The sequence below is a fragment of the Salmo trutta genome, chromosome 19, assembly GCF_901001165.1.
Source record: "Salmo trutta chromosome 19, fSalTru1.1, whole genome shotgun sequence".
Taxonomy (NCBI): Eukaryota; Metazoa; Chordata; class Actinopteri; order Salmoniformes; family Salmonidae; genus Salmo; species Salmo trutta.
The window spans coordinates 2771370-2787502 of record NC_042975.1 but is presented as its reverse complement, the minus strand read 5'-3'; the positions used below and the strand labels follow the sequence as shown (position 1 = coordinate 2787502).

The 16133-nt window shown below is 42.2% G+C and overlaps 1 protein-coding gene and 1 non-coding gene across 2 annotated transcripts; one reads left to right on the top strand and one right to left on the bottom strand.

The window, feature by feature from the left end:
• Positions 1 to 7137: 7137 nt before the first annotated feature.
• Positions 7138 to 15875, bottom strand: LOC115153822 (UDP-glucuronosyltransferase 2C1). Its single transcript, XM_029699425.1, has 5 exons — positions 15792 to 15875; positions 15387 to 15534; positions 9177 to 9341; positions 8171 to 8884; positions 7138 to 8057 (listed from the first exon to the last, which is right to left on the bottom strand). Exons 2-5 carry the CDS (start codon positions 15522 to 15524, stop codon positions 7470 to 7472), a joined length of 1605 nt encoding a protein of 534 aa, XP_029555285.1. The 5' UTR covers positions 15525 to 15534; positions 15792 to 15875; the 3' UTR covers positions 7138 to 7469.
• On the top strand, positions 11324 to 11397 carry trnaa-ugc (transfer RNA alanine (anticodon UGC)). Its single transcript has one exon. It is a non-coding gene; the product is annotated as a tRNA-Ala (tRNA).
• Positions 15876 to 16133: the final 258 nt, after the last annotated feature.

The window sequence follows — 16133 nt, the reverse complement described above, 5'->3', positions numbered from 1 at the left end:
ATAAGAAATCGTGCTATGCCCTCCGACGAACCATCAAACAGGCAAAGCGTCAATACAGGACTAAGATCGAATCGTACCACACCGGCTCTGATGCACGTCGCATGTGGCAGGGCTTGCAAAATATTACAGACTACAATGGGAAGCACAGCCGAGAGCTGCACAGTGACACAATCCTACCAGGTGAGCTCGTATGCTCGCTTCGAGGCAAGTAACACTGAAACATGCATGAGGGCATCAGCTGTTCCGGATGACTGTGTGATCATGTTATCCACAGCCGATGTGAGTAAGACCTTCAAACAGGTCAACATTCACAAGTCCGGGTTACCAGGACATGTACTCCGAGCATATGCTGACCAACTGGCAAGTGTCTTCACTGACATTTTCAACCTCTCCCTGTCCGAGTCTGTAATACCAACATGTTTCAAGGAGACCACCATAGTCCCTGTGCCCAAAAACACTAAGGTAACCTGCCTAAATGCGTAACGACCCGTAGCACTCACGTCTGTAGCCATGAAATGCTTTAAAAGGCTGGTCATGGCTCACATCAACACCATCATCCCAGAAACCCTAGACCCACTCCAATATGCATACCGCACCAACAGATCCACAGATGATGCAATCTCTATTGCACTCCACACTGCCCTTTCCCACCTGGACAAAAGGAACACCTATGTGAGAATGCTATTCATTGACTACAGCTCAGCGTTCAACACCATAGTACCCTCAAAGCTCATCACTAAGCTAAGGTCCCTGGAACTAGACAACTCCCTCTGCAACTGGATCCTGGACTTCCTGATGGGCCGCCCCCTGGTGGTAAGGGCAGGTAACAACACATCCGCCACGCTGATCCTCCACACATCCGCCACGCTGAGCCAGCCTATAGAGAGAGCATCGTATTGTGGATTTTGTAGTTGACTTGAGCTGCAACAGAATTTACAATAAGCATGGCATAAACATGAATTTGGGTAGTGTTTGTATGGGTTTGTGTTATCAAATGGTACCAGTACCGAGTCCATGATTAAAAAACAAATATATATATATTTTTTAATTCATTTACAACTGGCTAAGACAAAGCAAAGCAGTGTGACACAAACAAACACACACAGACACACACACACTTACCCCACCAGACATGCCACCAGGGGTCTTTTCACAGTCCCCAGGTCCAGAGGAAATTCATAAAATTAGTACAGTATTATACAGAGCCATGAGTGCATGGGACTACCTTCCGTCTTATATAGTGCAAGTGAAGAGTGAACCTGGTTTCAAAAAACAAATAAGGCAACACCCCAAATGGTACCAGTACCGAGTCCATGATTAAAAAACAAATATATATATATTTTTTAATTCATTTACAACTGTCTAAGACAAAGCAAAGCAGTGTGACACAAACAACAACACAGTTACACATGGAATAAACAAACGCACAGTCAATAACACAGTAGAAAAAAAAATCTATATACAGTGTGTGCAAATGAGGTAAGATAAGGGAGCTAAGGCAATAAATAGGCCATAGTGGTGAAATAATTACAATTTAGATAATAAACACGAGCGATAGATGTGCGGAAGATAAATGTGTAAGTAGAGATACTGGGGTGCAAAGGAGCAAAAAAAAAAAAGTTGTATAAATAAATAACAATATGGGAATGAGGTAGTTGGATGGGCTATTTACAGATGGGCTATGTACATATGCAGTGATCTGTAAGGTACTCTGACAGCTGATGCTTAAAGTTAGAGAGGGAGATATGAGTGTCCAGCTTCAGTGATTTTTACAATTCGTTCCAGTCATTGGCAGCAGAGAACTGGAAGGAAAGGCGGCCAAAGGAGGAATAGGCAGTCGTTTGAGAAACCAAGGCTGTTGAGTCTGCTGATAAGATTGTGGTGTTTGAATAGAGTCGAAAGCCTTGGCCAGGTCGATGAAGACGGCTGCACAGTATTGTCTTTTATCGATGGCGGTTATGATATCGTTTAGGACCTTGAGTGTGGCTGATGTGCACCCATGACCAGCTCAGAAACCAGATTGCATAGCGGAGAAGGAACTGTGGGATTCGAAATGGTCGGTGATCTTTCTGTAACTATATATATGACAACTTGGCTGTATACAAATGGTACCAGTACGGAGTCCATGACAACTTGGCTGTTTACAAATGGAACCAGTACGGAGTCCATGATAACTTGGCTATATACAAATGGTACCAGTACGGAGTCCATGACAACTTGGCTATATACAAATGGAACCAGTACGGAGTCCATGATAACTTGGCTGTATACATTTACATTACATTTACATTACATTTAAGTCATTTAGCAGACACTCTTATCCAGAGCGACTTACAAATTGGTGCATTCACCTTATGATATCCAGTGGAACACATACACTATATATACAGCGGTATGTGGACACCCCTTCATACACTATATATACAGCAGTATGAGGACACCCCTTCATACACTATATATACAGCAGTATGGACACCCCTTCATCCACTATATATACAGCAGAATGGACACCCCTTCATCCACTATATATACAGCAGTATGAGGACACCCCTTCATACACTATATATACAGCAGTATGAGGACACCCCTTCATACACTATATATACAGCAGTATGAGGACACCCCTTCATCCACTATATATACAGCAGTATGGACACCCCTTCATCCACTATATATACAGCCGTATGTGGACACCCCTTCATCCACTATATATACAGCAGTATGAGGACACCCCTTCATACACTATATATACAGCAGTATGAGGACACCCCTTCATCCACTATATATACAGCAGTATGTGGACACCCCTTCATACACTATATATACAGCAGTATGAGGACACCCCTTCATACACTATATATACAGCAGAATGAGGACACCCCTTCATCCACTATATATACAGCAGTATGGACACCCCTTCATCCACTATATATACAGCAGTATGAGGACACCCCTTCATACACTATATATACAGCAGTATGGACACCCCTTCATCCACTATATATACAGCAGTATGAGGACACCCCTTCATCCACTATATATACAGCAGTATGGACACCCCTTCATCCACTATATACACAGCAGTATGGACACCCCTTCATCCACTATATATACAGCAGTATGAGGACACCCCTTCATCCACTATATATACAGCAGTATGAGGACACCCCTTCATCCACTATATATACAGCAGTATGAGGACACCCCTTCATACACTATATATACAGCAGTATGTGGACACCCCTCCATACACTATATATACAGCAGTATGAGGACACCCCTTCATCCACTATATATACAGCAGTATGAGGACACCCCTTCATCCACTATATATACAGCAGTATGAGGACACCCCTTCATCCACTATATATACAGCAGTATGAGGACACCCCTTCATACACTATATATACAGCAGTATGAGGACACCCCTTCATCCACTATATATACAGCAGTATGGACACCCCTTCATATACTATATATACAGCAGTATGGACACCCCTTCGTAGACTATATATACAGCAGTATGAGGACACCCCTTCATACACTATATATACAGCAGTATGGACACCCCTTCATACACTATATATACAGCAGTATGGACACCCCTTCATACACTATATATACAGCAGTATGGACACCCCTTCATACACTATATATACAGCAGTATGAGGACACTCCTTCATCCACTATATATACAGCAGTATGGACACCCCTTCATACACTATATATACAGCAGTATGAGGACACTCCTTCATCCACTATATATACAGCAGTATGAGGACACCCCTTCATCCACTATATATACAGCAGTATGAGGACACCCCTTCATATACTATATATACAGCAGTATGAGGACACCCCTTCATCCACTATATATACAGCAGTATGAGGACACCCCTTCATCCACTATATATACAGCAGTATGAGGACACCCCTTCATACACTATATATACAGCAGAATGAGGACACCCCTTCATCCACTATATATACAGCAGTATGGACACCCCTTCATCCACTATATATACAGCAGTATGAGGACACCCCTTCATACACTATATATACAGCAGTATGAGGACACCCCTTCATCCACTATATATACAGCAGTATGAGGACACTCCTTCATATACTATATATACAGCAGTATGAGGACACCCCTTCATCCACTATATATACAGCAGTATGAGGACACTCCTTCATATACTATATATACAGCAGTATGTGGACACCCCTTCATCCACTATATATACAGCAGTATGTGGACACTCCTTCATATACTATATATACAGCAGTATGTGGACACCCCTTCATCCACTATATATACAGCAGTATGTGGACACCACTTCAAATGAGTGGATTCAGCTATTTCAGCCACACCCGTTGCTGACAGGTGTATTAAATCGAGCACACAGCCAAAGTACTTCATAGACAAACAATATTTTGGGCCTTCCACTGATACCACCTAGTATATAGGTCCTGGATGGCAGGAAGCTTGGCCCCAGGTCGGATGATGAGCAGTTGCCATACAAAGCAGTGATGCAACCAGTCAGGATACTCTCGATGGTGCAGCTGTAGAACCTTTTGAGGATCTCAGGACCCATGCCAAATCGTTTCAGTCTCCTGAGGGGGAATAGGTTTTGTCGTGCCCTCTTCACGACTGCCTTGGTATGCTTGGACCATGTTTGTTTGTTGGTGATGTGAACACCAAGGAACTTGAAGCTCTCAACCTGCTTTTTTGACAGCACACTCCACAAAGCAAGTCCTGCAGGCTCTAGTTTTATCCTATCTTGATTATTGTCCAGTCATATGGTCAAGTCCTGCAGGCTCCAGTTTTATCCTATCTTGATTATTGTCCAGTCATATTGTCAAGTGCTGCAAAGAAAGACCTAGTTAAGCAGCAGATGGTCCAGAACAGAGCAGCACGGCTAATATTAATACTAGTCATGCCAGTCTCTCTTGGCTAAGAGATGAGGAAAGACTGACTGCGTCATTTCGTGTTTTAATAAGAAACATTCCAAATGGTTTGCATAGTCAATTTACACACAGCAATGACACACACACACACACACACACACACACACACACACACACACACACACACACACACACACACACACACACACACACACACACACACACACAGCAATGACACACACACTCACACACACACACACACACACACACACACACACACACACACTTACCCCACCAGACATGCCACCAGGGGTCTTTTCACAGTCCCCAGGTCCAGAGGAAATTCATAAAAATAGTACAGTATTATACAGAGCCATGAGTGCATGGGACTACCTTCCGTCTTATATAGTGCAAGTGAAGAGTGAACCTGGTTTCAAAAAACAAATAAGGCAACACCTCACGGCACAACGCCTCTCCCCCATGTGACCTACTGGTTGTGTGTATAAACTGACATGTGACCTACTGGTTGTGTGTATGCACTGACATGGATGTGTAACTGATAGATACACACATACTACATGTTTATGTTTTTAAATGTAAATTGTAAAGTATTTTGTCTGTATTGTCTTTTCCGTTACGTGTTGGAGCCCAGTAAGTCTAGCTGTCGACCATTGTCATAGTCTCCCAGTGTCTGGTGGAAAGCAGACTGAACCAGGTTTCCCTCTAGGATTGTTCCTGTGTGTAGCTCCATCACGTTAATTTTTTATCCTGAAAATCTCTCCAGCCCTTAACAATAACAAGCATACCCATGACATGATGCAGCTACCGCTCTAATTGGATATATGGAGAGTGATACTCAGTAACGTGTTTTATTGGATTTGCCTCATACATAACACTTTGTATTCAGTCTTATTGCAAACAGGATGCATGGTTTGGAATGTATTCTGTACAGGCTTCCTTCTTTTCACTCTGTCATTTAGGTTAGTATTGTAGTAACTACAATGTTGTTGATCCATCCTCAGTTTTGTCCAATCACAGTCATTAAACTCTCTAACTGTTTTGAAGTCACCATTGGCCTCATGGTGAAATCCCTGAGCAGTTTCCTTCTTCTCCGGCAACTGAGTTAGGAAGGACACCTGTATCATTGTAGTGACTGGGTGTATTGACACACCATCCAAAGTGTAATTAATAACTTCACCATGCTCAAAGGGATATTCCATGTTTGCTTTTTTAAATTTGTATTATTATAATTTTTTACCCATCTACCAATAGGAGGAGCCCTTTGTTAGGCATTGGAAAACCTCCCTGGATTTTTGTGGTTGAACCTGTTTTTTTAAATTTACTGCTCGACTGAGGGACCTTACAGATAATTGTATGTGTTGGGTACAGAGATAAGGCAGTCATAAAAAAAAGTATGTGAGTCCATTCAACTTTGTTGTGGAGTAACTACAATGCTGTTGGTCCATCCTCAGCTGTCTCCTATGACAGCCATTAAACTCTGTATCTGTTTTAATGTCACCATTGGCGTCATGGTGAAATCCCTGTTAGGAAGTTTAGGAAGGACGTATGCATCTTTGTTGTGACTGGGTGTATTGATACACCATCCAAAATGTAATTAATAACTTCACCAAGCTCAAATGGATATTCAATGTGTTTTTTTATTTTTACCCATCTACCAATAGGTGCCCTTCTTTGCGAGGCATTGGAAAATCTCCCTGGTCTTTGTGGTTGAATCTGTGTTTGAAATTCACTGCTCGACTGAGGGACGTTACAGATAATTGTATGTGTTGGGTACAGAGATAAGGCAGTCATAAAAAAATTATGTGAGTCCATTCAACTTTGTTTTAAAGTCACTATTGGCCTCATTGTGAAATCCCTGAGGGGTTTTCTTCCTCTCCGGCAACTGAGTTAGGAAGGACGCCTGTATCTTTGTGTTGACTGGGTGTATTGAAACACCATCCAAAGTGTAATTAATAACTTCACCATGCTCAAAGGGATATTCAGTGTCTGCTTTTTAAAATTTTACCAAAAGGTGCCATTTGTTGCAAGGCATTGGAAAACCTCTGGTTGAATTTGTGTCTAAAATTCACTGCTCGACTAGGCTTGCCATAATAAAGTGGTTGAAAACTTATTGACTCAAGACATTTCATCTTATTCTTTTCATTTTTTTTAACACATCAAAATGTTGAACAAGTCAAGGGATGTGAATACTTTCTGAAGGCACTGTGGTTGTTGAAGGTTTTAATAACTTGTTTGATGTTGTTCCTGATATAAGTATAGATTTATAATTTATATAGATTAAAGAACATCTAATGGGCTGTATACCATTAGTGGATACTAACACTGCTCTCGAGGCTGCTCATTTTTACTAACAGAAGAGAACTTGCAGTGGTTTAGAAAAATTAACATTGTAGGTTAGGAGAACTACATTAAGTTTAGGAAAATGGTTAGGGTTTAGCTAAAATGGTAGAACTGTCCCGTACGCAAAATATCTAGCTATATCCAGGTCTGCCCTGAGAACAGTCTTGATTTCCAGTAATGCGATTCTGCAACTGGTGTCAGTGTTGTTTGGTTTTGTTCCTGTTCTTCCGGCAGGTTCTCCAGAGGATCCTGATCAGGAGCCCAGTAGAGAGCAAGACTCCTCCCCCGGCAGCCAGCAGCAGCAGCAGCACGTCCACAGAGTGGTAAGAGTACCAGGGCATCCTGTTGGCTGACGTACGGAGGTGAGACGCCCCCTTGTGTCGCATCACAAACTCCAACCAGAAGAGGGCCTTGTCCATGGGCTTGATGGGCTGGTCCCTGTGCAGGCGGGACAGCCTCTGCATGTTCTCCCTGTAGGGGGCGTGGGTGAGCACCTGGTTCAGAGCCTGCTGGAAATTGGGTCCGTTGAACATGGCCAGCTCCAGGATCTTGGCAGCGCCTCTCTCCTGCAGACGCAGAAGATTGTCATACTGGTCGAAGAACAGAGGTATCCCCAGCACTGGGGTGCCGTGGTAGATGGCCTCCTGGACCCCGTTGGTTCCTCCGTGGGCCACAAAGGCTCTGGTCTGGGGGTGACCCAGGAGGTCTTTCTGGGGCATCCAGTCCACCAGAAGGGTGTTGTTGCCCAGAGTGGAGGGCTTCTTGCCCCGGTGCCTCCAGATCACCTTAGATAGATGAAGAAGACATTAATTTCAGTTTAAATAACCTCTCATTTACATCACTTACATTGCAGGGAGCTTTACATATAAATGCTAATAATCAAAAACAATCAGGATACCTTCTGAGGCAGCTTGGCGAACACACTGGCAATCTGGTCTGTGATATCAACAGGAAGTGCATTGACAAGAGTCCCCAGAGACATGACGATCACCCCATGTTCCCCGGCACTCTGGACAAACTCCTCCAGCTCTGGAGGCAGGGGCTGGGCCGGCTTGCACTGGAACCCCCCCATGTAGATGACGTTGGGCATGGTGGGACGGGGGAAGTCAAACACAAAGTCAGACCTCATCAGCCAGATGTCAGATTCCTGGATCAGGGAGATGATGTCACAGCCCCCTTCAAAGTACTTGGCGCAAATTGCGTCATAACTTGGCCCAACCATGAACCTCTGCTGATACACGATGATGCTGTAGTGTAGCATGTTTTGGACCCTTTGGATGAAGGTCATCTTGTCAGTGAATCCAGACCCTGGGACCGGGATGTAGGACAGGGGAGAGGGGGCGATGGAAAAATGGCCCTCCCCACTGGTGATCCAACGGGCATTGAGCACCACAGGCAGTTTGAGATAGTGGGCAATCAGCATCCCTCCAGCCATGGCAGGGTCGGTGAGCATCATGTCATATTGAGCGTCCTGGAGACTCTTCATCAGCTCCTTGTCGTCGAACATGCGAGCCAGCGTGTTGCAGGACAAGATGTGGGCTTCTTCTATCATGTTGAGGAACTCCTTGGTTAGTTGGAAGAACTTCAGCGCTGATACCCCCTCTATCTGAGCCTGAATAAAGATATTAAACAGAGATTGAATGCCTCTTTGACAAAATAAATGGCTGTCTGGCTGGATGGTTGATTGGTTGATTAGTCTATCCAGCCAGCAAACCAGCCAATCAACCAATCAAAAAGACACATCAAACCTTCACGTGCTTCTGTAGGCACGTTATGAAGACATACCTTCAGGTACTTCTGTAGGCACGTTATGAAACATAACATAGAAACAGAAGCACATCAAGGTATGAAGATATATACCTTCAGGTTCTTCTCTACTGTAGCTATGTTATGAAGACATCTACCTCAAAGTGCCTCTGTAGGAAGGTCTCGAAGAAGCTGTATAAGGATTCTTTCTCCTTGATGGTGATAGAGGTGTATAGAGGTGACTCCTCGGTGATGTACCAGCTGGTAGAGGGTCTGACCACTGTGATGGTGTGGCCTCTGGCATGGAGCTCCTCGATCAGTACCTACACATTGGTGACGTTAGTAAGCTCACAAAGGGGCTGGTATTATATCAGAGGCATGTTGTAGAGAGCTGTCAACAATGTGCCTTTTTAAAAGGTATTAATCCTTTACAAGGCATCAATCTAGGAAACATAAGAAAAACATTTGCATCAAAATCTTTCAGTTCAAGCTGGATATATCATGAGCTGATCTTAATCCACCGCATCCGCCTAGGTCAGCCTTCCGCATCTGCGGTGGAAGTTGGCCGAGCTATAGCAGCGTTTGTCAAACCATGAGACATCCCGAAATCAGTCTTCTCACGAAAACGTCTGTAGGGTCTCAACGGTTTAACCTACAAACTAATATGACCTCTCTATGGAAAGATGACTCTCACAAACATGACAGTGTTCTCTGTTTTGCTCTACGACCCCCAGAAGTGTCACGGGACTCGTCTGAAGCTAACCCATACAAGCGAATGGAGGTATGAAGGTAATTTTGTGCCATCAAAAATAAGGGATTAAATATGTGTCCAAAAAAACGAACATAAGATATAAGACAGACACTTCAAAACTTTTGTTTTTTGCTGTCTTTTTGCCATGTCATTCAATGCATTTCTATGGGCTATAGTAGTAAAGACCATATTCAATATTTTTTCAAATCATTTTTCATTATTTTTTTTATACCTAAAGGGGTCCTATAATTCAACATCAATTAGCTAAATGATCCACAGTATGACCGTCTTAAAACAATTCCATATGTTAGCACAGTATACACAGTAGTCTCATTGAGATGCAGGGTTCTTCAATTCTGGTCCTGGAGGGCCGAAACCCACTTTGGTGGTTGTGGTGAGGTGTGGCCTGATTAATATAGTTGAAATCATTCATTTGAAATCGCAAAACTTATGCAGCACACAATACGGTAAATTCCCACTGGCAGAGGTGGCTATAGTACTGAAAATCCGTACTTAAGTAAAAGTACTGTTACTTATATTGTAATTTACATAAGTAAAAGTAAGAAATTACTCAAGTAAAAGTAAAAAAGTATCCGGCCGGAAACTACTTTAGTACTAGTTACAAATTTAGTTTTGTAATTTTTTACACCTTATGGTATACTGTGTGCAAACAAAAACAGATTGATTTGACTCATAGTATTTTGACAGAAAAACATTAAAAACGATTCATAACTTGATATTTGTAGCAAGATACCGTTGTGTTTGGCTAGCGGTGTCTCTGTAGCCTAGTGTACAGCCACTGGTGGATAAAGTACTCACTTGTCATACTTAAGTAAAAGTAAAGAGACCTTAATAGAAAATGACTCAAGTTAAAAGTAAAAGTCACCCGGCAAAATAATAATTGAGTAAAAGTCTAAAAGTTTCTGTTTTTAAATGTACAGTGGTGGAAAAAGTATTAAAATGTCATACTTGAGTAAAATAAAAAAATAAATGCTGTACATCAAATTTCTTATATTAAACAAGTGGAAAAAATGTATTTAAAATAAATGTACAGACAGCCAGGGGAACATTCCAACACATAATTTACAAATGCAGAATTTTTTGTTTAGTGAGCGCTAGATCAGAGGCAGTAAGGATGACAATGGATTATATTGATAGGTGCTTGAATTGGACCATATTGCTGTCCTGCATGAGCATTAAAATATGTAACGAGTACTTTTAGGTGTCAGGGAAAATGTATGGTGTAAAAATTACATTATTTTCTTGAGGAATGTAGTGGCGTATAAGTAAAAGTTGTCAAAAAAATCCAAATAGTAAAGTAAAGTATAGATACACACCAAAAGTACTTAAGTAGTACTCCAAACTATTTTTACTGTGTACAGCGACATACATATGATGAGTTTGACACAAATGATAATGATATCATTATGCCAGGTAGGCTTACTTGGCAGTCAACATTTAATTTGGAAGTTTTTTTCTGGGAAAGCCTTAGAAAATCGAATTCAAACAGCGCAAGATGACTGAATTGCGTATCGCAAAGATTTGGTCCCGTTTGGTCCCGTGGCTCAGTTGGTAGAGCATGGTGTTTGCAACGCCAGGGTTGTGGGTTCGATTCCCACGGGGGACCAGTATGGGGAAAAAAAATGTATGAAATGTATGCATTCACTAAGTCGCTCTGGATAAGAGCGTCTGCTAAATGACTAAAAATGTTTAAAAAAAATTTTAACAAGACTTCAGACCAAACTTTCTAAATACCTAGTTTAAATACACAATGTTGCCTTAACATTTACTGGTAGATATCATACATTCAAACATCTTTCCTGCACTCTTAGAAAAAGGGTTCCAAAAGGGTTCTTCGGCAGTCCCCATAGGAGCACCCTCTTTTTGTTTCCAGGTAGAACCCTTTTTGGTTCACGGAAGAACCCTTTTGGGTTCCATGTCGAACCCTCTGTAGAAAAAAATAGGTTCTACATGGAACCCAAAATGTTCTACCCGGAACCAAAAACGGTTCTTCAAAGTGTTCTCCTATTTTGACAGCCTGAAAAACCCCTTTAGGTTCTAGATAGCACCTTTTTTTCTAAGAGTGTACCAACCCGACCGCTGTTGTTCTTTGGTGAACAGCTCCACGGACAACCAGTTGAGAGCTGCAGGCTCTTGCTGCCTGAGACAGTTTATTCCACTAAGGCTGTGTGCTCCTTCTGCCTGAGACAGCTTATTCCACTAAGGCTGTGTGCAGCGCGCATGAGATTAATAATGTACATAACGAACTAATAGCTTGGGGAAGTCGTGTTATATAGCCTAGATTGAAAATAGCGTTATTACAAAATATATACAGTGCCAGTCAAAAGATTGGACACACCTACTCATTCAAGGGTTTTTCTTTATTTTTGCGATTCTCTATATTGTAGAATAATAGTGAAGACGTCAAAACTATGAAATAACACATATGGAATCATGTAGTAACCAAAAAAGTGTTAAACAAATCCAAATATATTTTACATTTGAGATTCTTCTAAGTAGCCACTTTTTGTCTTGATGACAGCTTTGCACACTCTTGGCATTTTTCTCAACCAGCTTCATGAGGCAGTCACTTAGAATGCATAATTCATTTGTGAGTCCAAATTTTACATTTTTGGTTCCAACTGCCGTGTCTTTGTTAGACACAGAGCAGGTGAACAGATGATCTCTGCATGTGTAATTCCCACCGTGAAGCATGGAGGAGGAGGTGTGATGGTCTGGGGGTGCTTTGCTGGTGACACTGTCTGTTATTTATTTAGAATTCAAGGCACACTTAACCAGCATGGCTACCACAGCATTCTGAAGCGATATGCCATCCCATCTGGTTTGAACTTAGTGTGACTTTCATTTGTTTTTCAACAGAACAATGACCCAACACACCTACAGACTGTGAAAGGGCTATTTTACCAAGAAGGAGAGTGATGGAGTGCTGCATCAGATGACCTGGCCTCAACAATCACCCAACCTAAACCCAATTGAGATTGTTTGGGAAGAGTTGGACCACAGAGTGAAGGAAAAGCAGCCAACAAGTGCTCAGCATATGTGGGAACTCCTTCAAGACTATTGGATAAGCATTCCTCATGAAGCTGGTTGAGAGAATGCCAAGTGTGTGCAAAGCTGTTATCAAGGCAAAGGGTGGATACTTTGAAAAATCTAAAATGTTAAATATATTGTGATTTTGTTTAACACTTTTTTGGTTACTACATAATTCCTTGTGTTGTTTCATAGTTCTGATTTCTTCACTATTATTCTACAATGTAGAAAATAGTAAAAATAAAAGAAAAACCCTTGAATGAGAAGTTGTGTCCAAACTTCCAACTTCAACTGTACATACATACATACATACATACATACATACATACATACATACATACATACATACATACATACATACATACATACATACATACATACATACATACATACATACATACATACATACATATATATATATACACACACACACTCAGCAAAAAAAGAAACGTCCCTTTTTCAGGACCCTGTCTTTCAAAGATAATTCGTAAAAATCCAAATATCTTCACAGATCTTCATTGTAAGGGGTTTAAACACTGTTTCCCATGCTTGTTCCATGAACCATAAACAATTAATGAACATGCACCTGTGGAACGGTCGTTAAAACACTGACAGCTTACAGACGGGAGGCAATTAAGGTCACAGTTATGAAAACTTAGGACACTAAAGAGGCCTTTCTACTGACTCTGAAAAACACTAGAAGAAAGATGCCCAGGGTCCCTGCTCGTCTGTGTGAACGTGCCTTAGGCATGCTGCAAGGAGGCATGGGGACTGGATATGTGGCCAGGGCAACAAATTGCAATGTCAGTACTGTGAGCGCCTAAGACAGCGCTACAGGGAGACAGGACAGACAGCTGATTGTCCTCGCATTGGCAGACCACGTGTAACAACACCTGCACTGGATCGGTACATCCAAACATCACACCTGTGGGAAAGGTTACAGGATGGCAACAACAACTGCCCGAGTTACACCAGGAACGCACAATCCCTCCATCAGTGCTCAGACTGTCCGCAATAGGCTGAGAGAGGCTGGACTGAGGGCTTGTAGGCCTGTTGTAAGGCATGTCCTCACCAGACATCACCGGCAACAACGTCGCCTATGGGTACAAACCCACCGTCGCTGGACCAGACAGGACTGTCAAAAAGTGCTCTTCACTGACGAGTCGATATTATGTCTCACCGGAGGTGATGGTCGGATTTGCGTTTATCGTTGAAGGAATGAGCGTTACACCGAGGCCTGTAATCTGGAGCGGGATCGTTTTGGAGGTTGAGGGTCCGTCATGGTCTGGGGCGGTGTGTCACAGCATCATCGGACTGAGCTTGTTGTCATTGCAGGCAATCTCAACGCTGTGCGTTACAGGGAAGACATCCTCCTCCCTCATGTGATACCATTCCTGCAGGCTTATCCTGACATGACCCTCCATCATGACAATGCCACCAGCCATACTGCTCGTTCTGTGCATGATTTTCTGCAAGACAGGAATGTCAGTGTTCTGCCATGGCCAGCGAAGAGCCCGGATCTCAATCCCATTGAGCACGTCTGGGACCTGTTGGATCGGAGGGTGAGGGCTAGGGCCATTCCCCCCAGAAATGTCTGAGAACTTGCAGGTGCCTTGGTGGAAGAGTGGGGTAAGATCTCACAGCGAGAACTGGCAAATCTGGTGCAGTCCATGAGGAGGAGATGCATTGCAGTACTTAATGCAGCTGGTGGCCACACCAGATACTGACTGTTACTTTTGATTTTGACCCCCCCTTTATTCAGGGACACATTATTCAATTTCTGTTAGTCACATGTCTGTGGAACTTGTTCAGTTTATGTCTCAGTTGTTGAATCTGTTATGTTCATACAAATATTTATACATGTTAAGTTTGCTGAAAATAAACGCAGTTGACAGTGAGAGGATGTTTCTTTTTTTGCTGAATTTATATATGAATATATATATTTTAACAAGCAGACAACTAACGTGGATGACTGAATGCCCAGAAAGTTTCCATTAACCTCCACCGGCCAGCGGGCAGTCCTGTATGTCGAGCCCTGCGACATAATATATAATTATATAAACCTATGTAACTGGAGTGATTTGGTAAAATGTAACTAAGTAAACAGTAAGTTGCAGTTCTTGACACACTCAAACAAGTGCGCCTGGCACCTACTGCCATACCCTGTTCAAGGTCACTTAAAAATGTTATCTTACACTTTCACCCTCTGAATGGCACACATACACAATCCATGTTTCAATTGTCTCAAGGCTTAAAAATCCTTCTTTAACCTGTCTCCTCCCCTACACTGATTGAAGTGGATTTAACAGGTGACATCAATAAGGGATCATATCTTTCACCTGGATTCACCTTATCAGTCTAAATCACGGAAAGAGCAGGTGTTCCTAATGTTTTGTTCACTCAGTGTATAATACGTCAAGACACAACTATGGAAACAAAATTCTATTAGCTTTCCAAAAATTCCCTGATTTTTCAGAAATCCTGATTGGATTCCCGAAATCAGAAGGGAATAATCAGCAGGAAATCTTCGTAAAGTTAACAGAACGCTAGACACAACATTGAGCACCTTCATGTTGACCCAGTGGCTTCCATCGACAGGAAAGACCAGGACTTTTCCTCCATGGCAGGACGGTGCAGGAAGGAGAAGGAGAAATGACACCAGACTTAAAAACGAGAGGTTTCCCCAGGGAGAGCTGGAATGCATTGTGTCTAAACTGAAAGGAAAAAGAGAACAAAAGTCACTTGTTTTCAACTAGTCACCTCACGTAAAATACTTCATTGACCTGAAAGCCTATCAAGTCTTGCACTCTTCCAACATATAGTTAAATAACAGCTAATTAAGATTCACCATTATGTTATCTACCTGTGCCAATAAGTTAGTGTTTTGTCTGCACGGCTTAATAACACTATTACATAACAACAAACTACTTGAGTGTAGGTGAATAAGAACATGCATTAAGAGTTGTCTTACCGGTGCTATAGAGTCCACACAGCACTAACAACGCTCTGCAGGGGACTGCAAACGGTTACATATCGGCTGTTCAATACTTTGAACTTTTGAAGGTTCATACTCCTCATGATAGTACAGAAGTCCTGCTATAGCCCAAGTAGATGATTTACAAACAGATAGTGGTGCCTCACAAATTGCATTAGTTTTGTCCAGGGTCCTCAGGGCTCTGGTCAACATAGTAGACTATTGTAGGGATTAGGATGCCATTTGGGATTCAACCACTACTTAGGCAATAACACTAGTGAGTTCAGGTAAAACACACCTGTCACATAACTAACCTCTCACCCAATTTAAATGCCTACT